A 27,745-nucleotide genomic window follows, 5' to 3' on the forward strand; every position below is an offset into this window, starting at 1 on the left:
CATGCCCAGCTTCCCAAAGCTCTCCCAAAAGTACCACCTTGAATATTGGACATAATTGGTTAAAATGAAAGTTAAATTTGCCAGGGCTGGCAACAGCATTAGGAGAACCATCAGGAAAGAAAGAGAGGATTTAATAAATGTTTATAAATATCTGAAGGCTGGATGCCAAGAAGGAAGGGACAGCCTCTGCTCACTTGCCCTGAGACAGGACAGGGGGCAATGGATGGAAACTACAGCACAGGAGGTTCCACCTCAACATGAGGAAGAACTTCTTTACTGTAAGGGTCACGGAGCACTGGAACAGGCTCCCCAGAGAGGTTGTGGAGTCTCCTTCTCTGTGGTCCTGCTCTGGCAGGGGGTTGGACTCTGTGATCTTCAGAGGTCCCTTCCAACCCCTAACATCCTGTGAGCCTGTGAACTCTTCTCCCAAGCAAGCACAGCACCTAACCCATGGGCAGGCTCATGGGATAAGGCTGCATCAGCAGAGCTCAGCATCAGGCACTGCACAGCAAGGGCACAGCACAAGCTCTTTGCTCTTTTCTCTTACCATGTCTGTCTGTCAGTCTGTCAGTAAAGGAGAGACCATCTCATGGGAGCAAATGGTAAATAAATGAAATTTTGTCTCACTTATTTACATTGATACAAATGTCAGATCACAAAGAGAGCTGCAGAACTGCTCTGCTAGAGCACTGCAAACTGCTCCAAAGGCTGAAGATTCTCCCACAAGGCACATTTTTGCAGGACCAGATCCTTATCCTGTTCTTTCAATGCTTTCTAACACACACAAAACTGATTTCTAATTTAAGAAGGAAAAATTTGATTTAATTATCTTTTTTTTTTTTTGTTTGAATTGACCAACTGCATATCTCCCACTGCCTTTATCAAAGCCACCAGCACCAGAGCACAGCTAATTTTAAGTGGGCTTTAGTTGGCAGACTTAAAATTGATCACGCGTTTTAGTTTCAGTAACTTGCAATTTTTGCTCTCTTTGATAGCACACTTTAAAGAACAAGTTGTCTTTAATGACAAAGGCTTAAAAGAAATGACCTTTCTGAACAAAATATCAAAGCTTAGAAAGATAGTTCCTTGGAAAAAAAAAAAGTCTGAATTCAAACGACCTTGTGTTCAGAAACTTTCTCATACCGTATCTGACGCTTCCCTTTCCCTTTGTAGCCTCGGAAGGAGACCGAGGAGAGTCAGTGTGGTGCCTCCAGGACATGTTGTGATTTGGGAAGGAGCTGCATTAAGGTAATTGTGATGCTGCATTAAGATAATTCACAAAATGGTTTGGGTTGGAAAGGACCTTAAAGATCATTCAGTTCCAAACTGGGCAGGGACAGCTCCCACCAGCCCAGGTTGCTCCAGGCCTCATCCAGCCTGGTCTTGAACACCTCCAGGGAGGGGGCATCCACCACCTCCCTGCACAACCTGTTCCAGTGTCTCACCACCCTCACTCTAAAGAATTTCTTCCTAACCTCCGTTCTAAATCTGCCCTCCTCATGCTTCAGTCCATTCCCTCTCATCCTATCATCACAAGCCCTTGTAAAATGTCCCTTCCTGGCTTTCTTGTAGCCCCCTTCAGGTACTGGAAAGCTGCTCCAAGGTCTCCCTGGGGCCTTCTCTTCTCCAGACTGAACAGCCCCAACTCTCTTGGCCTGTCCCCATGGGGGAGGTTCTCCAGCCCTCTGATCATCTTCGTGGCCCTCCTCTGGACCTGCTCCAACAGCTCCATGTCCCTTTTATGCTGAGGGCCCCAGAACTGGAAGCAGTACCACAGGTGGGGTATTTATTGCCAGAGCAGAGTAAAGAGAAAGGATCACCTCTCTCTCCCTGCTGGTCACACTGCTTTTGATGCAGCCCAGGACACAGTTAATTAAAGCATTCTCAGATCCCATGTACAGTCTCTGTTGAGCTGCTGGTCATTTCAGAAAACTCAATAAAACACTCTAAGACATTCTAGCTATTGCAAATATTTTCTTCCAGCCACAATAAAACCTTTTGCTGTGCAGCAAAATCATTCCTCCGTTTGAAAGCCCCAGTCAGGAGAGCTTTGTGCAAGCAGCAGGAGTATCTGCTGTCAGCAGCACAATTAAAGCACTGTTGCAGAAGAAAGCAGAGGGCTGGGAGAGGAGGAAGGTTGGATCCCTTTTCCTCCAACTGCACCAGGAACGAGCATATTTGTTACGTGTAACACAAGAACTGTGAGTGGCACTGAAATCCAAGGTCACCTTGATCAGGGTCACCTCCCTTGATACTGCTGAATTCTGTCAGGATGCATTTTGCTTGCAGGCTTTTCTATGGACTGAAACAATCTCCTCTCACAGAGCAAATTCACTGAAAGAGGGAAATAAAAATTACAAATAAAGGTGCAAGCATACTCAAGCTGGTTTCACCAGAGCTTGTTTTATGGACAATGAAGCCAACTAAGGCAGTTTCTTACCTTGTGAGTGAATATAGCGGTAGAGAGCAAGAAGTATGTAGGAAAACATTCCCAATCCTGCAGTTTGGACTCTAAATCTTGTTACAAAAATGGTCAAAGAAATGGCAACAAACAGTTACATGAGACCTTCAACCAGCCTTGAATTCAATTCCTTATCTGGTTTTTAAACACCTATAAAATGGTTCTCATGCTGTAATGGATGTTGGAGAGAGTTTCCTAGAGTTCTAAAACTCCCTAACTGACCAGGATCTCCTTTCACAAACTGCTTGTTGATCATCATTGACATCAGCAACCCAATTCCATCAAAAATGAGGCCACTCAGGCCTGAATTCAACTACCTTGAAGAGGGTCCATGTGTTTCTTTAAGGTTGCATCCCCATTACCACTTTCAAAAGCACTTTAACCCCACAGGTATCACACAAAACCACAAGCAGAAGAGCAGAATCAATCCCCACACGCACACTCCTTGTTTCCTTCACACATGAGAAGAGAGATTTCAGTGTCTCAGCACCTGTCATTTGGACACAGGGCCATACCCAGTGGGTAAATCCCAGCACATGCAGCCTGCAGCTCTGGGAGCTTCTCCAGAGTCCAACCATCACTGCCTCTAAGTAAACACATTTTATTTTACTGCCCACAATTAACTAAACTCAGCCCAACAAATCCCTCCTCCTAAAACTCACCACTGCCCCAGGCGAAGCTTTGTGGCACCTGCCCCAGCACCTCCTCCCTTATCAGAGCCCTGACAACCCTTATCTATAATTAGAAGTATCACTTGTTGATACAAGGGAGGTGGGAAAACCTGCCCAGGCCTGGAGCAGGCTGACAATCAGCAAAGCACCCAGCAAAGTTGGAGCCTGTGCTTGGCAAGGAGCTCCCTGCCAGTGCTGCCAGGAGGTGGGGGTGGATGGAGCCCAGCCTGCCAAAGCCTCTCCTTATTGATCTCCATGCCAGCTGGAGATAGGAGTGCAGCTGGTGAGCCTGGACTTGGTGGGACAGCCATGTCCAGCTGCAGGGGCTTGGGCAGGACCTTCCAAACTCTGCCTGCACAGTGGCACGCTGAGTGTTGGTGCCAGCAGGGCGAGGAAGGAGAGGTGATTGCCCCCATCAGCAGCGAGACAAGGGGCTCACTGCTGCTGCCAGTGCCACAGCTGGGCTTAGAGTTCAGCCAGGAATTTGTGGCCCCTCTCTCAAGCACTCAGCCCATTAATTGTGCCTTGATATGAATGATGCCAGCAGGATGGTGATCAGGGGAAAAAAAAAAAAAAGATGTTCTTGTATTTGGTGTATCTGAACTTACAGATGACAAATGTCCTCGTGTACACCCTGGCCTGGGGATGGCCAAGGCATAAGGAAGCCCTCCTATGCCTGGGAGGCAGAGCCAGCTATGAGGACTACTCCCTGTCCAGATCTTAAAAATCATAGAATGGCAGGGGTTGGAAGGGACCTCTGGAGGTATTTGAGTCCAAACCCCCTGCAAAGCAGGATCACCTAGGGCAGGTCACACAGGAGTGCATCCATATGGAGCCTGAAAGTCTTCAGAGAAGGAGACTCCACAACCTCTCTGGCAGCCTGTGCCAGTGCTCTGTCACCCTGACAGCAAAGTTTTTCCTTCATGCTGAAGTGGAAGTTCCTGTGTTCCAGTTGGTATCCATTGCCCCTCATCCTATCCTACCCCAGGACACCACTGAAAAGAGATTGGGACCTTCTTCTTGACACCCACCCTTCAGATATTTGTAAACATTAATAAGATCTCCTCTCAGCCTTCTCTTTTCCAGGATCAACAGCCTCAGCTCTCAGCCCCAAGTCCTTCAGCTTTCCACCCTGTTCAAACCTCATCCCTGCAAACCCCTGGGAATCTGCTCAGGTGTACCAGGACCATCCAAGGGAGCCTGCACACACCCACACAGAATCAAGGCTGTCCAGTTCTGACTCCTTGTCATGAACCCCACACCTGTGTTATCAGTAAATGACCAATGCCTTTCCTGTGGCCAGCATATGCAACCCCAGCAACAGATACAACTAGCAACAGAGGCTGCATTTGTCACCGTGGTGTTTTCATTCTTGCTCTGAGAGCTTCCCTTGAAACACAGCATGAAAATATTTTTCCCAGTTAAGAAAGCCACACAAACCTCTCCTTATGCTCTGTGGCTGCTTAGGTGAGTGAGATGCCCAGGCAGGACAATAATGTCAAAACAAAATAGTACAAAATAATAATATTTTAATATTATGTAAACACATGGACACAAAACAATGTCAAAAATGTGTTAAAAATATATATATTTTTTTTGGCCAATAGTAATAGAAAACTGGATTTCCTTCATGTAAAAAAAAAAAAGTGAGAAGAATGGAATGGGAAGTAATAAAAAATATTAGTAGAGGAAACTCAGCTGGCTTGGGAAGCAAGCTCAGACACAGTATATTGTCAAGGTGAGTCTGTAATAAGAGGATGGTAAAAAAAGAATGGAAGATACAACTCAAAGCATGCTGACATGAGCAATGGAGGTGTTTTCATGAGCTCCATGCCATTTTATGTGCTAACCAGACAGCCCCTGATCTGTGCATTTGAATTTACAAGAGCCAAATCTTCAAACCTATTCAAAGCAGTCCGTTTGGCAAGCGAAGAAATCCAGCAGCTCCAGCAGCTACCTGAAATGAAGAGATTCTCATTAGTTATATCTTTTTTTTTTTCTTTTAGTGTAAAATCACAACAGGCTGAAGCCAGGGTTGGGGCTGGTCCATGACTGGTACTGTGTTGGGTGCTCAGGAGCATGCAGAGGAGCTCCATCCCAACTGCAGCCACAGCTATGTGTGTGAGTTAAAGCAGCAAAAAAGCAGAAATCCAGTGACTGAGGTCAGTGCTAACACAGAATTTGGTGTGAGTGTAGTCTTGGTCAGTGCTAACACAGAATTTAGTGTGAGTGATGTCTTTGAGAACAGATCTGGTCAGGAAGAAAGCACAAGAACTTCTCCAAGACACCTCTGCAGCAGCCCAGCCAGGAGAGGAGCTGCTCAGCACCACATTGGCTCTGTCCCTGTCCTTCCTCCCTATCAGGACATGGCCAGGGCTCCTTCCACAAGAGCACTTTGGTAATTTGTGGCCTGCCTTCATCTAATTCATGATTATTCATCTATTTTTTTCAACAGTTCTTTTCCTACCTGTGAAGACACTAATTCAGAATAAACTGGAGACAAAACGCATCCCTTGGCAACGATGCTGCTGCCACTGGAAAGTTTAAAGACTGCATCACAGCTTTACATTTATCTCTCCAAGTTACCTACACTGGAGCAAGAATCCATAACATTTGCAGTTTTTATTTCACAGAATGCTTTGGGTTGGAAAGGCCCCTGGAAGGTCATCCTGTCCAACCCTCCTGCAGTGAGCAGGGACACCTCCAACTAGAGCAGGTTGCTCATTAGCTTTAGCTAATTCTCCTTAACAAATAGCTTAGGATTATGATTTTCAGCCAACTTTCACACTGCTAAAAGCCTTTACAAGTGTTTAAACCCCTACACATTTTTACACTACTTCCCCAAGCACACATCCTTATTTGCAGAAAGCCTCCTGTGAGATAAGCAAGTCCCATCAAAGTCCCTAAATATAAAAAAAAAGAAGAAAAAAGATGGAGTGTTTTTTCCTTGGAAGTTTCCTTTTACTCACCTCTCCACGTGAATCACTCTAAAGGCACAGAAAGGCTTTTTATTGCTGCAGCACTTGCCATAATTTATATTGGAGGGTGTAAATGTCTGAAAAAAAAAGAGCTGAGGCTGATGAAGATCCGGTCCTTTGAAGATGGGATCTCTAACACTGGGCATTGCATCATTGTTTTCTATCTTAAAAGGAGGTGGCATCACCACAGAGCTGCAGCTGTGCACCGAGCCACTGTCTCATCACCAGCAAGCCAGGCAAAGCCCAGACTTGTAATGCACCTGCAAGTGCTCTAATCTTGCTCTAATAGTTCCTGACTAAGCACTGGGGGAAAAAAAAAAATTCTCAGAAGCTTGTTTACTGGAAATCAGGAGCTCTGCAAACTCTGACCAGATCTGAGTGGTTTAATTAAGCTGTAAAACTTCAATAAGTGGGAGCCACAGGTGTGAAATGGTGCAAAAATGGATCAAAGACAATGAACCTACCTTCTGGCTTGGTGGGCATTCAGCTCTTCCTGGAGAGAGAGTCTTTTCTCCAGAATATTTACCTGTAACATACATCTCACATGAAAATGATGCACAAAACCTTGATTTACTAAATCTGTGCTCATTTCCTAAAAGGTGTTTTTCTGGTCTGGCCTGCCTAAATCAAGCTCAGTAACACTTTAGCTGTGTACTAGAATTAATACTTGATAGAAGGGTGTCAGCCTGGCTTCCCTGGCCCTGCTCCAGCTGCATGCTTTTTACTCCCTTAGGAACAGAGTCAAACCAGTTTTGAAACACAGCTGGTGGTACTGTGTGGGTTGTGCAAGGGGCTGGGAGCTCCAGTTCTGCTCTCAAAGCCCTTATGATGGTTGTGCTCTGGGCTTTTGCTCTTGTGACACTAGGAAGATGTTCTTTACCAGGAAGGTGGTGGAACACAGAACAGCTTGCCCTGAGAGGTGGTGGAGGCCCCATCCCTGCAGACATTCAAGGTCAGGCTTGATGGGGCTCTGAGCAACCTGATCTAGATGGGGATGTCCCTGCCTACTGCAGGAGCAATTGAGTAGAGGACTTTTAAAGGTCCCTTCCAACCCAGTGCATTCTATGATTCTATGAAGTTACCTCTTCTTCAAGTGTATGAAAGTAAACGTTTAGTAAGACACTGTGACCACCTTTGGACAAGGCACCAAGAGCAGACAACTGGGCAGCGTTTAGCAATGTTCTTAGAAACTTTGCCCAAGCCTCAAGGATTTTCTTATCTCTTTTTTTTTTTGGTTTATTTTTATCACTGCTCAGTGCTTTTACCCAGCCTATCCTCTTCAGCCTCCTCCAACAATAAATAATCCCGACAGGTGCAGAGATTCCACTGCCCTTCTTGTCTGATGTTTGCAAAGAGGAATTTCAACAATTTTCAAAGCCCAGGACACCTGTGCTTCAGAAGGAGCCCAGCTCACTGCCTGGGCTGCCACGGCAGCGTGCCGCTGGAAAGGCAGCCGGCAGCGATGTCGTTCTGGGAGAGCACCCAGCTTTTCATCTCTCTACTTACTTCTCCTCCTTTGAAATGCTGCTGCTGCTTACAGAAGCCTTGCAGGTGGAAATCAGATTCTGCTGGTTTTAACTCATTACAAGGTGTAGTATTCTTGTAGCTCCAGAGAAACCCTTCCCACCCGACAGTGCTAATAGTTAAACACTGATAGTCAACTGATAGTCACCTATTGAAAAACAACTTTTCACTCTCAGCTAGAAAATAGAAGGTGTCCAGAGAAGGGCCACAAGGGCTGGAGCACCTCTCCTGTGGAGACAGACTGAGAGAGTTGGTGATATTCAGTCTGGAGACAAGAAGGCTCCGAGGAGACCTTATTGTGGCCTTCCAGTATCTGAAGGGGGCTACAAGAAAGCTGGGGAGGGACGTTTAAGGGTGTTGGGTAGTGACAGGATTAGGGGGAATAGAGCAAAACTAGAAGTGGGTAGATTCAGATTGGATGTCAGGAAGAAGTTCTTCCCCATGAGGATGGTGAGACACTGGAACAGGTTGCCCAGGGAGGTGGTGGAAGCCTCTTCCCTGGAGGTTTCTAAGGCCAGGCTGGATGTGGCTCTGAGCAACCTGATCTAGTGTGAGGTGTCCCTGCCCATGGCAGGGGGATTGGAACTAGATGATCCTTGAGGTCACCTCCAACCCTGACAATTCTATGATCCTAATAGATTTCCCCAGGAACTCCTTTATTTCCCACAACTATTTAAACAAGAAAGAGCATCCCTTCCATTAGGCATCCCCTCCATGTGTAAGCAGAGTGTTCACAACCACAGTGTGGAAGTTTTGTCACTATGGTCATGTAGGGATAGGAAAGTCTGCCCTACGAACACTTCCTGCTTTGCCAGGGGAAGTGTCTCATGCACAGCAAAACAAAAAGCTAATGCATTGTAAAGAGGAAAAAAAAAAGAGGGGGGAGGGAGAAAAAAATACCCCCAAACTCACTAAATGACCAACCTTCTCCATAGAGGCTGCATAAGAAAGAGAAATGGAGAGTTTGTAGATATAGAATTGCTTGGAAAATGGTCCTGAAAACTGTTCTAAAGCATGTGTTGGTATCAAGCCTAAACTTGTGCACTGTGTCCTCAGGGCTTCCCAGAGCTCATGGGCAGCTCTGAGTCACCAGCACTGCCCCATCCTTCTCTACTTTCTTCCCTTCAGCCCAAGACAGATCCCAGTCCTTCCCAACACATTGACATGCACAGTCCTGCACTGGGCCTTTGGAGAACACTGGCAATGTTTTCACTGGATTTCCAGCATTCCACATCTCTTCCACCACCCCTCCTATTGCTGTTTGTCCTTCTTCCTCTGAGTACAGGGAATGATGAAAAATGGTAAATGAAAACATTTTGTTTTCTCCCAGCTCCTGATACAGTGAACAAGAAAGCACCAACTAACTTGTGCTGGAGCCATGCACAAGAAACACACCCAATTCATTTGTAGTTTCCTGCTTTCCAGGACATTTTGCTACCTCTCTTAGCCAATTTACTTATCTATTTCATACATGTAGTATTGATTCTGCATTAGTCTGCATGAGGCAGTGTCTTGCAATATTAAAGACAAAGCATCACAGGAGGCTGTTGCAGCCTCTTTATATAAGAGAACACAGAAATAATACAATGAGCATTTGGATCACTTTTATATCTTACAAATCTATTTGATTTATTATATAGGATGGAAATAAACCATGATTTCCAAGTGTCTTCTGCACCTGTTACATGCAACCTTTCAATGCTTCTTGCAGGAGGAGAGAGGTAAGGAAGATGGGAGATAACTGCGTGCTGTGTTTGAAAGGTTGAAGGAACACCATGATACTGAATACAGCAGAAATTCTACTTTTAGCTGCCAACTGAAGCAAAACTGGGGATCAAAACAGACAATGTGGTGGCTCTCAAGGTGAGGAAAGTGGAGGAGAAAAGCCTTGTGAAGGATGACTGAGTGAGAAGCATCTGAGTGCTGTCATAATTTAGTTTTGAGACTCATTCAGTGGTTTTGGCCACATTTTAGACACTCATAGTTTCTTTTTTTATCTAGAAGAAACAGTTTTTATCCAAAGCAAGCTGAGTAAAAAGAACTTACCTGAGATTTTAAAGATACAATGGTGTCTTCAAGTTCCTGTCTCAAAGATGCTGGCATCAGCCCTTTGAGGGTGGTTTCATACTCATGTCGTATGAGGCTTATCTGGAACAGAACAAAATCAGATTTACATAAAGGTTCTTGGAAGCTGAACAGCAACCCTTTTTTTTCTCCTTTTGCCCAAATTGCAGTCCAAGGAAATACAGAAGATACCAAGGGAAGGGGAAGGAGAGAGAAGAAAGATGTGGCCAAATTGATTACTCCTAAAGGACATGTTAGTCCATAAGCCCATTCACCAGATGCTAAGTGATCAGCAGAGTTACAAAGCAGTGTTGCATGAAGGCAGATCTGCTGGCAGGGCTGTGCTTTCTGTCTCCTCTGTGTGGTTGTGTTTGCTGGCTCTTGACCCAGAGAGGGTCAAGCAGAGAGGGTTTGGTTCAGCTCTGTCCCTTGAGTCCCACAGGACTGCTCACACACATTATGACTTGGCTGAATCAGGGCCTCACATCTGTACTTAACTTCCAATAGGATTAACTGCTTAATTGAAATTAAGCAAGTACTTAGGTGTTTTTCTGGATTAGCAGCTGAATATGTAATAAAGGATAAAGGGGATTCAATATCAGATTAACTTAGAAAATATCTTTCAAATTCCAAACTGAATCTTTTTGCCAGTGATGTACACACCAACACCATCTTGTCATGACTTTGTGTTTGTTACCAGATTGCTTAAATCCACCACTGCAACCACAAATCCAAACCTCACTCGTGGGTCTGAAGAAGCCACGAGTTACAGCTCCAGCTGACAAGCTGCACATGTTTATCCACCTGAGAACCCAACACAAAGGTCACTGCCAGATGTGCCAATTTCCACCTTATGGAACAATCAGGTCCTGCCAAGAGATGCATTATGTGGAACACAGTATCAGTTCATATAATCATAGCATGGTTTTGGGTTGGAAGGGACCTTAAAGATCATCCAGTTCCAACTCTCCCCTGCCCTGGGCAGGGACACCTCCCACCAGCCCGGGTTGCTCAAGGCCTCATCCAACCTGGCCTTGAACACCTCTAGCGAGGGGGAATCCACAACCTCCCTGCACAACCTGTTCCATGTCTCACCACTCTCACTGGAAAGAATTTCTTCCTAATCTCCAGCCTAAATCTACTCTCCTCAGGCTTCAATCCATTCCCTGTTGTCCTGTCACTACAAGCCCTTGTATGCACAAATGAACAACTTGAGAGCAAGTCAGGCCCCTGGGACGGAGGGTCTGTGTTGGTTGGGTCACCCCAACATACTGACAAAGTCATCATTCAGATCCTCTTGCTCATCAAATAGATCTTTATTATTCGAAATTCAAGGAGGAAAAACATTTTGCTGTTCTGCCTGCCTGTTTCTGCTCCTGTCTCAGCAAGAGCAAATGCAATGTATTGAATTAACTGAAATATGTTTCTGCTCTGTCAAGGTCCCCACCTGAATGAGCTGTTGGCTCAGAAAATATTTATCCTGGCAAACTACCTATGCTTAACTTTGTAAGCCTTTATAGACTTAGCAGCATAAATTTATCAGAGTAACTTTCAAACCCATAAATTTTGATCACTGGTTTATGCACACGCAGAGTTCAAACAAGGTTCCTGTCTCACCGTGGGTTTTGCTCTAGATTTGCATAGTGGCATCACTTGGAGTTCCCAAGGAAAGCCTCTGACTGCTGATTTGCATAGAGATTTAGAGATTTCTTCTGCAGGTTGGAATGAGTCATAGGCAGAATGTTCCTAAGGTCTCATCAGATTGGGTTACTCCTTTTGTATCAACAATAAGGACATGCAACTGTTGGAACAGGTCCAGAGGAGGGCCATGGAAATGTTCAGAGGGCTGGAGCACCTCCCTTGTGGGGACAGGCTGAGAGAGCTGGGGCTGTTCAGCCTGGAGAAGAGAATGCTAAGAAACAGTTCACAGAATCATAGACTGGTTTAGGTTGGAATGGACCTTAAAGATCATGCAGTTCCAACCCCCCTGCCATGGACACCTCCCACTAGCCCAGGTTGCTCAAGGCCTCATCCAACCTGGCCTTGAACACCTCCAGGGAGGTGGCATCCACAAACTCCCTGGGCAACCTGTTCCAGTGTCTCACCTCCTTCACTGTAAAGAATTTACTCAGAGCACCTTCCTCAGGTGCCAGGCATGCAGCAAGAGCCCTTTATTACCATTTCTCCTAGAGGGAAGTCAAGAAAATTTAATTCTAAGTAGATGCAGCAAAAAATTATATGCAGCTTTGTGGGTGAAATAATAATGTTCTCATTTCCAGCAGGTCACTGGTTTTAATGGTTTAATCTGCAAGTGTCCTCTAAATAGATGCTTTCACAACACTGGTAATGTTGCTATGAAGTCTGCAAAGCAGCAAGGGGACCTTTGCTTTTGACAAAGGTATTTCTTGGATTGTCAGGAGGAAATACAGCCTGTGCTTAAAAGTATGGATACATCTTGCTGAGCTGGCTGAAAATGGAGAAGGAAAATGAGAAACAAGCCCTGGTAGTCCAGATATTCCAGGTATTGCTTGGAGCTGATTTCTTACCCTATTTCTGAGAGAGGACATGCACTTTTTTTTTTCAGTGAAAACTGTTCTTTGGGTACCAACTGCAATTTGCTTGTTTGCGAAGACCAAATATGTCACTTTCAACGGTGCTCACTAACTGCATCACAGGAAGATGAAAATAAGATCCCAGCTGTTTCCTGCCATATTCTGATGAACACCATGCTGATATTTTTGGCTGACATTGCTATCAAGGTTTATTGACCCAAGAGATTAAAATAGTGCATGGCAAAAATCTAAATCACTTCTAATAACTGAAACATAGCATAGAGTGGGCTAATGTATACTAATTTTAATGGGAGAAGGGTTTTCTTTTCTAACACTTACTTTTGACCAATGAAAGCTATGTCTGTGGGGACTTTATTTTTGTGTGTGTGTGTTTCCCTTAAAAGCTTTTTTGTTCTTTTATAGCCTCAAGCTGCCTCCCTAGGATCCACAAATACTGTGTCTCCTCTTGCACTCTTGAGAGATGTTTAAAATTGCCCATTCTTCAGCCCTCAGGAGGGCTTTGGTCTGCTGGATGAGGATAGCTCTATTTCATTTGCTGTTGTGTTCATTTTTCTTCAGTCCTCAGAAAGCTTTTTTTTTTTTTTAAAAGAAAATTCATTTTGGTGGGTTGATTTAATCCATAAACCCCCAGGAAGGTTTTATAGCTTTTAATATTAAGCTGCCACACTGGCCTTTGTTTATTCAGGTTGGTGGCTAACATATGAGGTTTAAAGTTTTGCCATCAATCATCTTTGGTGTCAGTAGAAAGAACAGAAAGCTGAAGCTGCCACACATAGCTCATGTGTGCTTAGTCAGGGGAGGCATCAGGCAAAAAAGGAAGAGAAAAATACTCACGGGATTATATAAAGTGGTGCAAAATGCAGGGAAGTTCTCATCTCACAGACTACAAGGAGATCTTGCAGGAGTTGGGCACTGAACATTCTCAAAAGAGATAAAAGTTGGCTTTGATTCTCCAAAGAGAAATCTCCAGACTTGAGCTTTCCACTTGGTCAGGCCTGGCCCAACACTTCTCAGTAGTGTAAGAGGAGTTTCAGTTTTACTACTTCAAGGACTCTTCAGGTGGCACAATTCAGTTTTGCAGCTACTCATCTCTAAAAGCTGCAGAGGGATGTTTGTGGGGCTGGGTTAGAAGCAGATAAGAACACAGGACCCGTCAGGAACAAGTCCCAGGACACCCAGCTGCAGTGGAATCACTCTTCTTCCTTTTGAAAGAAAACCTCAAGCACACCCAAGAGAAACAGATGTTATGTTCACATGGAACATTTCAGACCTCTCAGGTTGGAAGAGAACAGTTAACTGGAGCTTGGAACCTTCTGAAACCATTTCTCTTAATGAAGAACCAAATGATGAATCCACTTGTTCAACGAAGAACAAGATCTGAATCGCTGTCTTCTCACAACAGAGTCAAATCTGCCTATCTGCTGCTTCGTAATCCAGGTCCCCTCTTCTTTCAGGCAGTGGGAATGCCTGCTCTTACTGTGCAGCTCACACTGAAATATGGCTCTTCCTGATTTAGAGAACTAGAGAACTGCAATTTGATACAAATGCTCTCAAGTTCCTAAGAAAAGTAATGAAGGCCATAAATTGCCTGCCTTTGGCTCAGCTGAGAACAGTAACCCAGCAAGATCAGCTGAGCAAGTGATTTTGTCAAGTGTACACCATGTTGTTCTCCACAGAGAAAAAAGACTGCTGGAGAACCTCCTCTGTTCTGACAGTTCCAATAAACCAGAAATTGATGGCATGTCCTCTCTGTTTTTTTCTGTCTTTAGCTAGTAAACCATCTAAGTGTCCAAAACATTTTTGCCTTGTTGTTTCACTAACCCACAGGGACCTCCAGTTATGCTGAGCTGCTCACTGCATGCTGAGCTCTCTCCTCCAAGTCCTTTTCTTGTGCCAACCTGCATCCAAGAGGTCTTAATACTTCAGTGGCTTGTATTTCGATGTCTCTCTTTTCTTAACCAAGATCTCCCACCTGGAAAATCCTCTGCTTGTAGTTCAGCAAGCTGAGCCTATAGAATTCATGGCTGCAGAGGAAGGGAAGGCAGGCAAAGCTCTTTAAAGAAAAACACCAGTGGGCTGCACATGGCAAGTCCAGCATTCCTGGGATTAGGCGAGCTGGAGAGGAATAAAAGCTTTCACTGTCAACACCATAGAACAACCAGGAATGTTGTGGCTAGAAATCTCATGCTCTTCTCTCAAACTCCCCCTCTCCAGGGCTCTGCTATTGTTCCAGCTGGGATTTGAAGGATCCCTGACTTCTTTTCCCCTCCTTCCAAATAACTCATGGCAGATGCCATCTTTGTCCCCAGGTGCTATTTCCTCCAGCTCTTGTCAATGCCATCCTTTCATTGGCTGGAGAGGTCATTCCTGCACCACGTGGGTCCTCTCCTCCATGAGGTGAAGAGGACTTAGCACACAGCTCATAGCCCCAGACTTGGAGGAACAAAACCCAAACCAGTCCAGCCCTGAACCCATGCTGCTGGGCCAAAGCTGAGCACACATGGCATTCATTCCTGGCTCTGTCGATTGCTAATTATGCTATCAAGAGAATTAAATCTGAAATAATGCTATAAGCATCTCTGACACCACCACTGGAATGTATTTATGTACTTCAGTTGTGCATTCCAGCATGTCCTACCTTCCCTATAATCCTTTCCATCCTGGGGGGGGTTCAACAAGCCAAAGTTTCAGTGTCTGAATGTGGAGGTGCTGAGTGCTTGCCAGTGCCAGCAAGAGCTGACACAGCTCAGCAGCAGGATTAGGCTCAGTATTCTCACACTGACTGTGTGAACAAGCAAATCTTTGTAGATAATAATCAAAAGCTACTTTTACTACCACCATTTCCCCTTCTTTCATGAACAGAAATCTAATCTGCATCTCAAGTGGAAAACAGGCTGTTGGGTTTACAAAGCATCATTGGTAGGAGTCTGCTCTGCTTTGGATGTGGCACAGGTGAGGATGGGTAGTGCTGGGGACAGCCATGGCTGACCTTCCCAGATGGACTTCTGATGGATGGCATTTGGTGTTGATTAAACTGCAAACAAAATGACACTTTAGAATGTAAATGATGTCAAAGATCAGCATCAAAGTAGCTTTTTTTTCCAGTCCTTTTTAGCTCCATCCAAACACCTCCTCCTCTACAATAGCTAAGCCTGCATCACTGAGAGCCCACACAGGAGTCAAGGTCTCTCTGCTCTTGTCTTCTGTCATCCAACTAGTTCCTCCATGCATTCCCATTTCTTCTTTTCTCTTATTTCCCTGCATTAAATATCAGCATCACTGCTCCTTGCAGTTCTATTTCAAACACTTCTGAAGGAACAAAATGCCTTTAATTGAGAACCTGCAATCAAAGCACAATGGCTCTGAAGTGATGCACTGCTCTCTGCAAAGGAAGGTCTCTTTCCCATTCACTACCAGTTCAGATGAGGAGCTAGAGAAGTGACATTTTGAAATACTCTCTAATTCCTGTAAGCCAGTATATGCTTCTCTTCTCTCTCCCTCTTTTTTTTTTTTTTTTGGGTAAAAATTCTCTTTTTCCTTTTAGCTGTTTGCTCTGTAGTTTCTGCTTTACTCACTTTCTCCAGCTGGCCACTGGGTTCCAATAATTCATTCCACTCCATGAAGCAGGAATATGTTTGTGTATTTTCCAGTTGTGTCTGATTACCAGAGCTCACATTTGATCACTGACTTCCACACGTACATCATCATCATCTACCTCTTTTCCCTTTGACAGTTGCACAGTTGGTGAGAGCCTTCTCTCTTGCAGTTCCTGCCATATGGAGCTCCTGGGAACTTTCAACTCCATTGATTTCCAGCTTCTTTCAAATCCCACCTGCAAATCTGTTTTTCTTTTTTTTTTTTTTGAGTGCTTGAATCTCAGCTTCTATCTCCTTCTGCTAATCTGAAACTTCAGGCTCTACAGGAGAATTTACTATATTTGATTTAATTCTGATCTCCTTTTACAGTTAAAGAAAATGCTGTACAAAATATAAAACATGGAATTATAGATTGCAGTGGGTAGGAAGGGACCTTTAAAGGTCATCTAGTCCAACCCCTCTGCAGTAAGCAGGGACATCCCCTACCAGATAAGGTTGCTCAGGACTCCATCAAGCCTGACTTTGGATGTCTCCAGGGATGGGGCCTCTACCACCTCTCTCAGCAACTTGTTCCAGTGTTTCACCACCCTCATGGCAAAGAACTTCTTCCTAATGTCCAGCCTAGAACTGCCCTTCTCTAGTTTAAAATATGGCAAAAGCAGAGTTCTGATTTATTTGAACAATCTCAGTCTTAATTAAAAATTGAGGGGGCACTTTTGTGATTAGTGAATACATGAATGGAACTGCAGGTACTGTAGACACTAACCAATGTAAATCTGGTAGAACTGGGCTCCAAATAATTAATGTTAGTAGTCATTTTATGATACCTAACTCAACATTGCCATACACCTAGAGGGGTATCAACATCCATAAAAAGTCCCTTCTAGAGATGCAAGCAGAATCAGTCTGATTCTTCCCCATCAGCCTCGGGAAGTCTGAGAAGAGAGCAACATGAAGAAATGGATGTCTTGGTCTGTGGATGCCAAACAAGCCTGGCCAGCCTGCTCCCCTAACATCAGATTCTTCAGCACTTGGATGTGGCTCTCCCACATCTTCTGTTCAATGAGGATGTTTTAAATCTGAAATTTGTTCACCATAAGTAGCTAGAAGAGAAATCTGCTGCTGTGCTGCAGATATTGAATCAGCAGACTGTCAGGTGACAGCTCTCTGGCTTGCTGTCTCCTACACTTGTCACTATATAAGAAATGCTTTAGGGGAGGAAAGTACCTGAAGCACACAGTACCCTTCTGACCCCAGTGCTTAGGGTGTGGGCAGAGCAGTGGATGGACAGGAGCAGGACCTCATCCCTGCAGGACTGCAGAAAACCCAGGGCTCCTCAGATGCAGCCTCTCCAGTCCATGCTGATCATTCACAGAAACCACAGGAACTGTTTTAATGTGACAATATTTGGTGTCTCTGCTCTTGAAAGTCACAGCAGGAACTTCTTTCAGAGCCTCACTCTCTTCCCCACCAGCCCAGAGGCTGCTGAGCCCGGGTGCCAGTGCTGCCTGCCCCAGGGGTGACGGGTCCACAGGCAGTGACAGGGCAAGGGCTGCTCTCTGGGAGCCACTCCTGTGGTTTAGGAGCATTCAAATCTAGATGAAGCTTCCCATTTCTGTGGGAGTAGAAATGGGTCTCTGGGGGAAAATTCTGGAAGCAAGTCTACCAGTCATTGTTGCATTAAGAACTATTTGGGCCCTTACCCTGGCTATAGGCATAGGTTGTGTCTTACTGATTCTTTGCTCACAGCTCCAGCAATCTGCAGGCAGTTGCACTGCTCCCATCAAAGGGAAGGTGTGGCAAATGTTAGAAGTTGTCTGTGCTACACAGCAGCTGAGATTTCAGAGCGATGCATCACAGCGCTCGCCTGAGAACAAATATATTTAGTTGGCATGGAAACAGCAAGTTGGGCTGAGAGTGGTAAATATCCAGCAGTCATGAAAAATGGAGCTCCTCAGAATAATAAACATTAGAGCTGAAAACTTGCTGAATGCTTTTGAATCACAGCTCTTTTACAATTATCACTCCTGCTTACATTTGAACATGAGTGAAATCCACTTAACAAACTAAGCTGTTCCATTTCCTTCCAAATACTTCTACAACATCCTTATTCAGATAACTCCATTCTCTCCCCCCCTTTTTTTTTTATAATCTATTTGAGAAAATAAGAAATTAAAGGGCTGGAAATCTACACTGCTATTCTCCTTCATTTCTTCAGTAATATTCATGAATTGAACATAATTGATTTTCTGTCTTCAGAGGATCTCCTTTAAGACTCTATTTGTGATTTGACTGCTTGGAGTATTTTGATGGCTTGAGTATTTAGAGTGCTGCTGTTTGAGAACATGAGGAACATTTTCCCTCTGTTATCCCCAGCCAGAAATTTCACATCATACTCAATCCACCCCTATAGTTAAAGTTATATTTACAACAAGGAATTAAAAGAATAGTTTTTTGTTGTTGTTCTGAACAAACTCTTATGGGTAATATTTGAAAGAGAGATTCCTGGAGCTTTTAATGTATGCCTTACAAAAAGGAATTTGAAATGAAATGAGGTCTTCTAAAGAAACCTAGGTAATAAAGCAAGAGGATCATCACCATTAATTTTGATCCAGGCCCCAAGTCAGCAAAATTTGTTGCACATGCTGAAATTCCCAGACTGATGAAAGCAGAGAGCTCAGCTCTCAGTGATGTGTGTCAGTTTTAATGACACATTCACAGGATGCAAGGTCTGTTACAGGAACAATTTAGATTTTTAAACTATGACTGACAACTGCACAAAGCCAAATGACTCAAGAAAGAGAAATGCTTTTAGGAGAATGAAAGATCTTTCTCCCAGACATCTTGTCTTACATTATGTCTCGGCACGTATCAGAGACAACCAAGCGATGCACGACAGGAGTACACAACACAGGAACACAACCTAAATGGGATTAGATGATGGGAAGCTGGTTCCCAGAGTTCCACAGTACTGAGATGTAAGAAGCTTCAGCATTACTTTGCAAGGAAAAGGTTTGGCAACACCTATTCATAGAATCATAAAATGGTTGGGATTGAAAGGAACTTCAAAAGTCATCCAGTCCAAATCCCCTGCTGTAAACAGGGACATCCTCCACTGGATCAGGTTGCTCAGAGCCTTGTTGAGCCTGACCTTGAATATCTCCAAAGATGGGGCCTCAACTACCTCCCCCTGGGCAACTTGTTCCAGTGTTCCACCAGTCTCATGGCACAGAACTTGCTCCTAACATCCAATCCAAATCTCCTCTAATTTCAAACCACTGTCCCTTGTCCTGTCACTGCAGGCCTTTGGAAACAGTCCCTCTGCAGCCTTCTTGTACCCTCCTTCAAGTACTGGAAGGCTGCTATTAGGTGTCCCTGAACCCTTCTCTTCTGCAGGCTGAACAGCTCCAGTCCTAGAAAGCCTCCCAGACTGCTTTACCTTTACACATCCCTCAGAGACCACTGCCATACTGTACCACTGCAGAAACAACACAGATACAAGGTGATTGCATCTACTCACGGGGTAGAGGATGGAGAAAGTGAACAGGAACAACCACAAGTTCACACAAGAGCATGAAGTACTGGCATGGAATAATTCCTTCAAAACAACAGCTCCTCTCCAACTGCAGTACCAAGACAGCTCAGGGCTTGCCAACAGTGTCCTTCTAGCATATTCCCCCCCCCTTATTTATAGGATAGCTTGTCTCTGTCTCTCTGGATAATTACAATACAGAAAGGTTAACTCTGTGTGATCACCAGAGGGTTATTGTAACAAAGAGCTAAGCTTGGAGGCTCTGTCAGTCACTCGGAGAGACCCAAGAGTTATAAGGACATTGCACTGAAAAAAAGCCAAACATGGAGCACCAAGATACCACCCAACAAGCCATAACGAGAAACAGCTTTGTATTTTTAATTAAAAGCACAACAAAATGTTGGGGTTTTTTTTCATGTCTCATTCATTTGTTTGTTGTTGTTACAGAATCAAAACAGAAGATTTTTCCTTTTAATGAAAAGCAGAAGCTGTTTAACCCTCTCTCCTCCTTATTTACAGACATGTAAAAGCTCAGAAGAGTGGCCTTTGTAACAGTGCCAGCACAAATTTGGGTGTTTTATGCAATTCTGACTCAGACAGCATTTGGTAAAAGCAGAAAACAAGTTCTACATTACTGCTTTAAATATTTCAACTCCCTGATGTGCTGATGAGTCCTTAGCTACTGTTAATACTCGAGGAACATGTTTACAGGTAGCCTGGCCAAGCCATAATAACTGGAAATATGTCAGAGCTGTCATTTTTGCATTTTTCTTCTGGAGAGATAAGCAGAACTAATGCATTAAGGACTCACACTAACAGCTTCCATAACATTTGTCTGCAAAACAGACCAAAGCACCTAAACAAAAACACCCTCAGTGGCTCTAGCTTCTTCAGAGAGTCCCAAGGGATGAATGGCAGAGACAAGACCATTGAGGAATTTGGGGATGAGTCTGCTACGTATTAGCACCTTGCAGGAAAAGCTCTAAGCTGGATGGTGCAGTACTGCAGTGTCATTTGAATAACATTTCTGTTCCATTTATACTGGGGAAAGCAGGATGTTACCAGGTGAGCTAGTCCTTCAGTAATTGTGTGTGCTTGGAATAGTCCTGTAGAACCATAGACTCTGAGAATTGCTTTGGTCTTGGAAAAGACCTCTAAGATCATTGAGCCCAACTGTTCATTAAACCATGGCCTGAAGTGCTGTGTCGAGACTTTTTTTGAACACCTCCAGAGATGGTGAGTCCACCACCTCCCTGGGTAGCCTGTAGGTTGGTTTGGAACAAGTGCTCATGTAAGAGAAAGCCTTGAAGGGAGGACCATCCTGTGAATGTGCATGTCTAGCCTTCTACTTCTGTATTTCACAAGTCATTTTTCATTTGTTCTTCTGGATCCTGTCTCAAAATAGATCAGAACAAAAGCAAAACGGCAGCAGCAAAGATTAAAGAAAAAACTATGGAAAAGAAGAGACTTGGAGGAGGACCCTGATGATGTGCAGGCCAGTGCTGTCCCCTGGGAAGGACAGCCATGCACCAAAGAGCTGATTTTCCTTCTTCTTTTCCAGGAGACTCTTTGAAGCCCAAATGCAGTGCTTGCAGGGCCAGCTCGCTCATTACACCAAACTCCCCCAATGCTGCAAGGATTGCAGCTAAGGGTGAACCTGGCCCAACATCTCCAGATGTTGGGGAGGCAGAGGGGGAAGGGAACAGGACAGCTAATGACTGACTCTGCTGAGAGGAAATACGTCAACATAAAACCTGTGTGCAAGGAGGATGACAACAGGGGAAAAAATATTTGAGATTCATGATTATTTTTCTTTTACAACTACCCCAACTTAACTATTCCTGCAGGTACAGGTTTAGAAATACCTGACAGAGGACATGTGGTATGGATACTGTTTACTCAGCACCAAGCAATTTCTTAAAGGCTGCAAAAGCTGATTTGCATTAGGAATCTGTAAATCCATGTGATTCAGCTACCCACCAGCTGTGCATTTTCCTGAATACTTCAATTTAATCTGGTTTGAACACAGATCATTGACTTTCTGTTTCAACATTAAGTCTGTAAACTCTACACACTCTTTTGCTTGAAGCATATTAAATCTCTGATTTCACTCAAGTGTCCAGAATGATTTTAGCACTAGGAATCATATGGAACTGTTTACAGACAACATGCCAGGACAATGAATGCAGAAGATCAGGAATAAAGATTATTTTTAGCTCAGTTATTGTCCAATTAGAATTCTCTTCATACAAACCATTAAACAACAGGTTAGAATAGCCTCAGAAAGCTCTACTAAAGCAGTTCAGAATAAATGCATCATTTAACAGCCAGAATAGTTGAAATACCAACTTGAAATAGAGAGCACAAGATAAGTATTTGCCTGTAGGGTTCAGACAGTTTAATTCTCTTTTATTACCAAAAAAACAGAGAAGAAAGCTAGCTGAAAATTTTGCAGGAAAATATGTGCTTTTGCTTTGAAGCAAGATATTCTTTTCAAACATTGACCCTCCTTGCCCAAGGGAAGAGGACGGAGGGGGAGACACAGCAGCCACTACCTGATCATGGAACTCCAGCTCCCTGCACTGCAGCTTCTTCTCTGCAACCCGCACCTGCACGCGGTAACTTTCCACTTCATCTTGTAAGGCCTGAAACAATACCAAGAGATGCAAAACACAGGTAAGAAATGTGGGATGGCAGAAAACCTTCTGGGTAAAGCTTTTTCATGAGCTGATCAAGCAAACAGCACAGCATCAGTACAGCTCTTCAGCTAGAGGGGCTGCAGCCATACATGATAGCTGCTGAGACGTGACAGACCCAGTTGGACTGTTGGACTTGGTGACCTTAGAGGCCTTTTCCAACTGAAACAATCCTGTGATTCTCTTGTGGAGTGAAGTTACTCTGCATAGGCAGGACCACAGATTGAACAGAAGTTAAATTTTCACGGTTCTATCTTATTCATACTAAAAATATAATAAGTATCTTCAAAAGCTTGAAAGGAAAATGGAAATGCTGCAATTGCCAAAGCAGTTGTTGCAGTTGCAAATGTCTCAGGTTTTTGTTACCATCCCATTTGTACAACCTGTGCTCCCTAAGAACACTTTTGCACTGTGCCAATAACTTTTCCTTTAAGCCAGAGGAATAATCCTCTCTCTGGAAAACCACGTCTGGAATTCGCAGTGAAAATGTATTCCATATTCCTGAGACGGGATGCTGGCTGAGATGAGGGGCTCCCCTCCCTCCCCGTCGTGAAGTCTAGCATATGATCTACAAATGAAGTCTAAATGGCAATAAACAAAAGGAATATTATGATCATGTCACTTTACCACAACTCTCCAGTCTTTATTTAGCTCAGAATCACTTCTAAAATGAGCTCATAAAATGCATCAGCAAATTTACTTTGTTATGATTGTTGTTCTGATATATTTATTCCCCTCACTGTATATATTCTCTACTTGTTCTTCTTAGATATTTATTTTGATTCCAGCAGCCCCTCCAGAGCCTTGATCCTTTTTTTTTTTGTTGTTATATGCTGAACAAAAGAACAGCCATGCCCCAAGGACCTGATAGTCTGTGTTAGCTCCAACAGATACACAGCAAACAAACAATACCGAGCCTCACAGTTTCTTCTTTTAAAAGTTTCCTACTCATTGTTGGATGTTTGAATACACAACTTAACACTTACTTACACGTTTACTGAAAGCTTAGTTATGTTGTCAGCTTGAATGAAGTCATTGTTAACTGCAAGTGCTGACTTGAAGCAAAGTGCACACAATGTGATGTGAGATTGACACCAGCACAGAGGTGGCTGCAGCAGCAGCAAAGGGAATATTTTGAGTTATCTTTTGTATGCCAGGAAATCAGGGCACTGCTACCCATCAGCTGAAAAGCATGGGCTGGAGTCAGGACTGGACCTGGGGAGGGACTTAGGCTGCAGATTTGCTAGAAATCACAGAACCACAGGAAACATCTGGTTGAAAGAACCCTCGAAGATCATCCAGTCCAACCTTCAACCCAGTTTAGGGTCAATCCTAAACCATGTCCCTAAGTGCCAGTTCCACATGCTGCTTAAACACCTCCAGGGATGGTGGCTCTACCACTGCCCTGGGCAGCCTGTTCCAGTGTTTGATAAGCTTCTCTGTGAAGAAATATTTCCTAGCATCCAGCCTGAACCTCTCCTGGCTGAGCCTGAAACCATTTCCTCTGGTCCCGTCGTGACTGCCCCCTCTTTGCTCCTGCCTCCCTTCAGGTAGCTGTAGAGAACAATGACACCAAAGGTTGCTTCTCCCAGGTGACTTGTGACAAGTCGAGAGGGCCTGGCCTGAAGCTGTGCCAGGGGAGGCTTAGGTTGGATGTTAGGAAGCACTTCCTCATGGCAAGGGTAATTAGACACTGGAATGGACTGCCCAGGGAGGTGGTGGAGTTGCCGTCCCTGGAGGTGTTTCAGGAAAGACTGGATGTGGCACTGGTCCAGTCAGAGTGGTGGGGTTAGGTCATAGGCTGGATGTGATGATCTCAGAGGTCTATTCCAGCCTCAATAACTCTGTGATTCCAGTGCTGCTTTTAAAAAAGTTGGGAGGCAGAGACATTCTGCAGGGAGCTCTGGAAAGGAGAGCTGCACGAGTCCATGGACTCTTGGTGTGCTCTGCAGAGCAAGCGATAAGGGCAATGTTTGCTTCCTCCACGTAGAACACCCCTGTGTAACCCAGGATCATTAAAAGTACTCACAGTGCAAAGATTTAACAGGGAAAAAAAGCCAACAACCCTGCTCTTTTCCACAGCACTGAAATACTGCACTCTCAAATCATTTACAGGATAAAATTGCTATTGAGATAAGATAAGAGGACTACTTATGATAGATCTTGCACATTGGTTTGAAGTGATGCCAGGCATTAACTTTAAAGTCTTCTAGCTATAAGACTATTACATGTTCTGATGCCAAAAATTTTAACCAGACCCAAGCATGAACTTCAAATCTGCCCAGGGACTTTTATGCTATCACTGCTTCTGAGAAATGTTGAAATCCAGGCTTTGAATATATAACCAGTCTTCAATAGTCAACAAGTCCTACAGTACCAAGAATTTGCATTAATGGGACGAAATCTCTGTGTGAATTGCAGGCTTTTTATCATTATCATTTTCTTTTTGTGCATTTCATTTTGTAAGCTAAAACATAAACAAGCATACTTGGATTTAAAAGCTCAAATGATCAGGTCTTGCAGTGCAGATATGCAATAAAGAACTGTTTCACGTAGCAGAAATATCACCACAGAGCCCATTAATGACAAAAGTCTCTGCCACCACTCCAAGTGTCAAGAGATAACCAGTACAGGATGACTCTCAGGTACACTCACAGAGCATGTTTTGGATTAACTCTGAGGCATGACCCATTTTTTTTTGCTGCTTCCACAGGATCAGCTTATACAGTGCAAAGAGCTTGGCATGGTGAAAAATGAGGAGGGAGGAAACCTCACTACACATCAGTTGTCCTACCTGGACTCCTTCCTAGTGCTCCAAAACAAATTTCACAGGACTTTGAAGACAGTCAAGAGATAGCATGCATAGTTACCAATTGATATGTATGGATATACCTGTATGTGTCTCAGATTTATGTCACACTTCATCACACCATTCTGCAAGTACTCCCCAGCCTTCCTGTAGGTCCCCTTCAGATACTGAAATGCAGCTATAAGATCTCCCTGATACTTCTCCAGGCTGAACACACCAATTCTTTCAGCCTTTCCTCACAGCAGAGGTGCTCTAGCCCTCTGATCATCTTGATGGCTCTCCTTTTGCCCAGTTCCAGCAGGTCCATGTCTATCTTGTGTTGGGGACCTTAGAGTTGCACATGGTACTCCAGGTGAGGTCTCACCAGAGCAGAGCAAAGTGGCAGAACATCTCTCTCAACCTGTTGGCCACGCTTCTTATGATGCAGCCTAGGCTGCCATTGGCCTTCTGGGCTGCAAGCGCACACTGCTGGCTCATGTCCAGCTTCTCATCCACCAACTCCCCCAAGTCCTTTTCTGCAGGGCTGCTCTCAATTTCATCTTCCTCCAGTTTTCCAGCCACATCATAACTGGCTGTTGGTACACTTTGTATTGGAGTGGCAGAAGAAAAGACCCAAGATGAAGGGAAAAAGCCTCCTTAGATCAAGCATGAATATCTCTAACTTAACCATTTTTGTCCTGTTGTTGTGCTACCTACCAGCTCTCCAGCCCATCACTTTGTAGAATTTAGTTCTGTGTATAAAGAGTGTTCCACGAGTAATTAATGCTCATTTAGGTATTGCAGCTTTCCTACCAGCACAAGGACACAAAAAAAAGCAAACCCAAACGATCAGTATTTGATCAAAGTCACACCAAAAAGAAAAGTAACATCAAAAATCTTGTGGTTGCTGTAGATTCCTGCATCCCATTAGCTCTGCAAATAGTAATTAGAAGTAAGCAAGTTTGTTACCCATGATTTTAATTTTCAAGGAGGATTCAGGATGGCTGTCATGAATAATGCACTCTTTTGAAGATCACACTGAAAATTCTCTCTATTGTCAAAAAGCTTCACACACAGTGGCCAGAGCCTGAATGCTGATAGCTGCTTCTGAAGCTACCCAGCACCCTCAAATCTTTTTTCTGCATCTAACAGAGAAGCTTTGGTCATGGAGAAGACTCTTGAAAGCAGCAGATGACTTCCCTCAGGTACACCATGGAACATCTCTTTTGTAAAATCAAACAATGGTGGGGTTTTTTTGGTTAGAAATGCTGCAGCTTCAAAGGGCATATTGCCCCAAAGTAAGAGAGCTTGTGTTTAATAACTGCTGAGATGAAGAAAAGGGGACTAAAAAAAAAAATAAAAAGAGGTCAATTTTTAAGTATCAGAGGGTTTTTTTTTTCCCTGAATGGAAAATGAAGTCTATCTTACTTAGTTAATTTTTCCAAGTTCAGAATGAATCCCTGCCCCTAGCTTTGCTAAGCTGACTTACATCACTGGTATAAGGACAGTATCTTTTGGTTTTGTTTTTTTTTTCAGTTAAACCAGCTTTCAAATGCCATGTAAACATGTTTGCTGTTGAAAGTCTACACCATACCTGACCTTGGAAGTGCTTTGTGTTGGCCTGAGAACAAAGAAATGAAATGTTTTGCTTTCCAGCCCAGATATCCTACACTTTGAAAAGCACTTAAAAATGTAAATGAGATAATAAGCTCTCCTGTAACAATGTGGGTGAATTACAGCTGTATAAAAGGAACATTCAGTTGATTGATTTGCAAAAATGGAAAGGATCCGAAAATAAAATCATATTGTGAAGGTTTCGGCTGCGTATAACATTGAGAGACACAAGAAGGATGGAAAATATATCCCTGGGAATTTACTACTGAAATATTATGGTCAGATTTTGGTACCTGAAGGTGGATGAGTCCATCACTCCGATACCCAACATGCTGGGGTACTGGCTGCTCTGAAAGGAGGAAGGGACCTCAACTGCATTTCTGGGTAGGCACTTTCCCCCATCCCCCTTTCCTCCCCTATTACTCTGGTGTAGCTTGATTATCACCAGCCAAATATTGAATGAAGTCAATTTCAAACCCCACTCATGGTAACTGGAGCAGCTCAGAGCCAAGATGCGGAGTGAGTGCGGAGCTTGGTCTGCAGGGCTTGCAGAGATGCTGGGATGCTTCATGAGACTGAAGGAGTTTAGCCTGGCTCTGGGTGCCAGCCTGAGCCTGCAAAGGAGGGGTTGCTTTAAAAAAGAACAACTTGTAAAGCACATAGTTCTGACAGGGAGCCACAGAGAGACAAAAAGGTATGGTGCCAGCATTATAAAATCCCTTTTCAAGGCAGGAATACATTTTTTGGCATTAGTTACAGGGCTTAATCTAAATCAACTAAAAGCTGGTAAGAGAAAGAGTTCTAAGAATCACAGGAATGAGTATGAAATGGGAATCTAGGAAGGATTTAGTCTTTAATATATGAAAACTGATTTGATTATCCTTTAACCACAGGATATTGTAAAAAAGAAGTGTTGGATTCCCTGAAAGAAAATCAACTTCTGGAAGCATTATATAAACTGAAATCATAATTGTTTTTAATGAGTTGGTAGTGATTACTGCTGTGAAGATACCATATTTACAAAGGAGTGGTGTTTCGCTTCTTCAACCTGACATAACTTCCACTGCTGGTGTGTTCTTGAGCAGACAGAGCTTGATGCCTGCTCTCATCACATCAGTGACAAGTCTGAGATCAGGACGATTTATTTATCTGGTACTGAGGGTTGAATAAATAAGTGACACTTAGAAGGAAAGGAAAAACCTTCTAACAAATGTTAAATGCCAAAGTATTTTCACTTTGAAACAAAAA

At 43.8% G+C, this 27,745-nt stretch overlaps 1 protein-coding gene across 1 annotated transcript in view; it reads right to left on the reverse strand.

Annotated features, from left to right (window-relative positions):
- Window positions 1-6,570: 6,570 nt before the first annotated feature.
- CEP112 (centrosomal protein 112) overlaps window positions 6,571-27,745 on the reverse strand; it is a 161,741-nt gene continuing 140,566 nt past the window's right edge. The window contains exons 23-25 of the mRNA XM_054393864.1: window positions 21,955-22,044; window positions 9,681-9,782; window positions 6,571-6,636 (exon numbers count right to left, since the gene is read on the reverse strand). Of these exons, the coding sequence (XP_054249839.1) occupies window positions 6,571-6,636; window positions 9,681-9,782; window positions 21,955-22,044 (258 nt within the window). The remainder of the gene's footprint in view (window positions 6,637-9,680; window positions 9,783-21,954; window positions 22,045-27,745) is intronic.

This window comes from Indicator indicator, chromosome 29, assembly GCF_027791375.1.
Source record: "Indicator indicator isolate 239-I01 chromosome 29, UM_Iind_1.1, whole genome shotgun sequence".
NCBI classification, from domain to species: Eukaryota; Metazoa; Chordata; class Aves; order Piciformes; family Indicatoridae; genus Indicator; species Indicator indicator.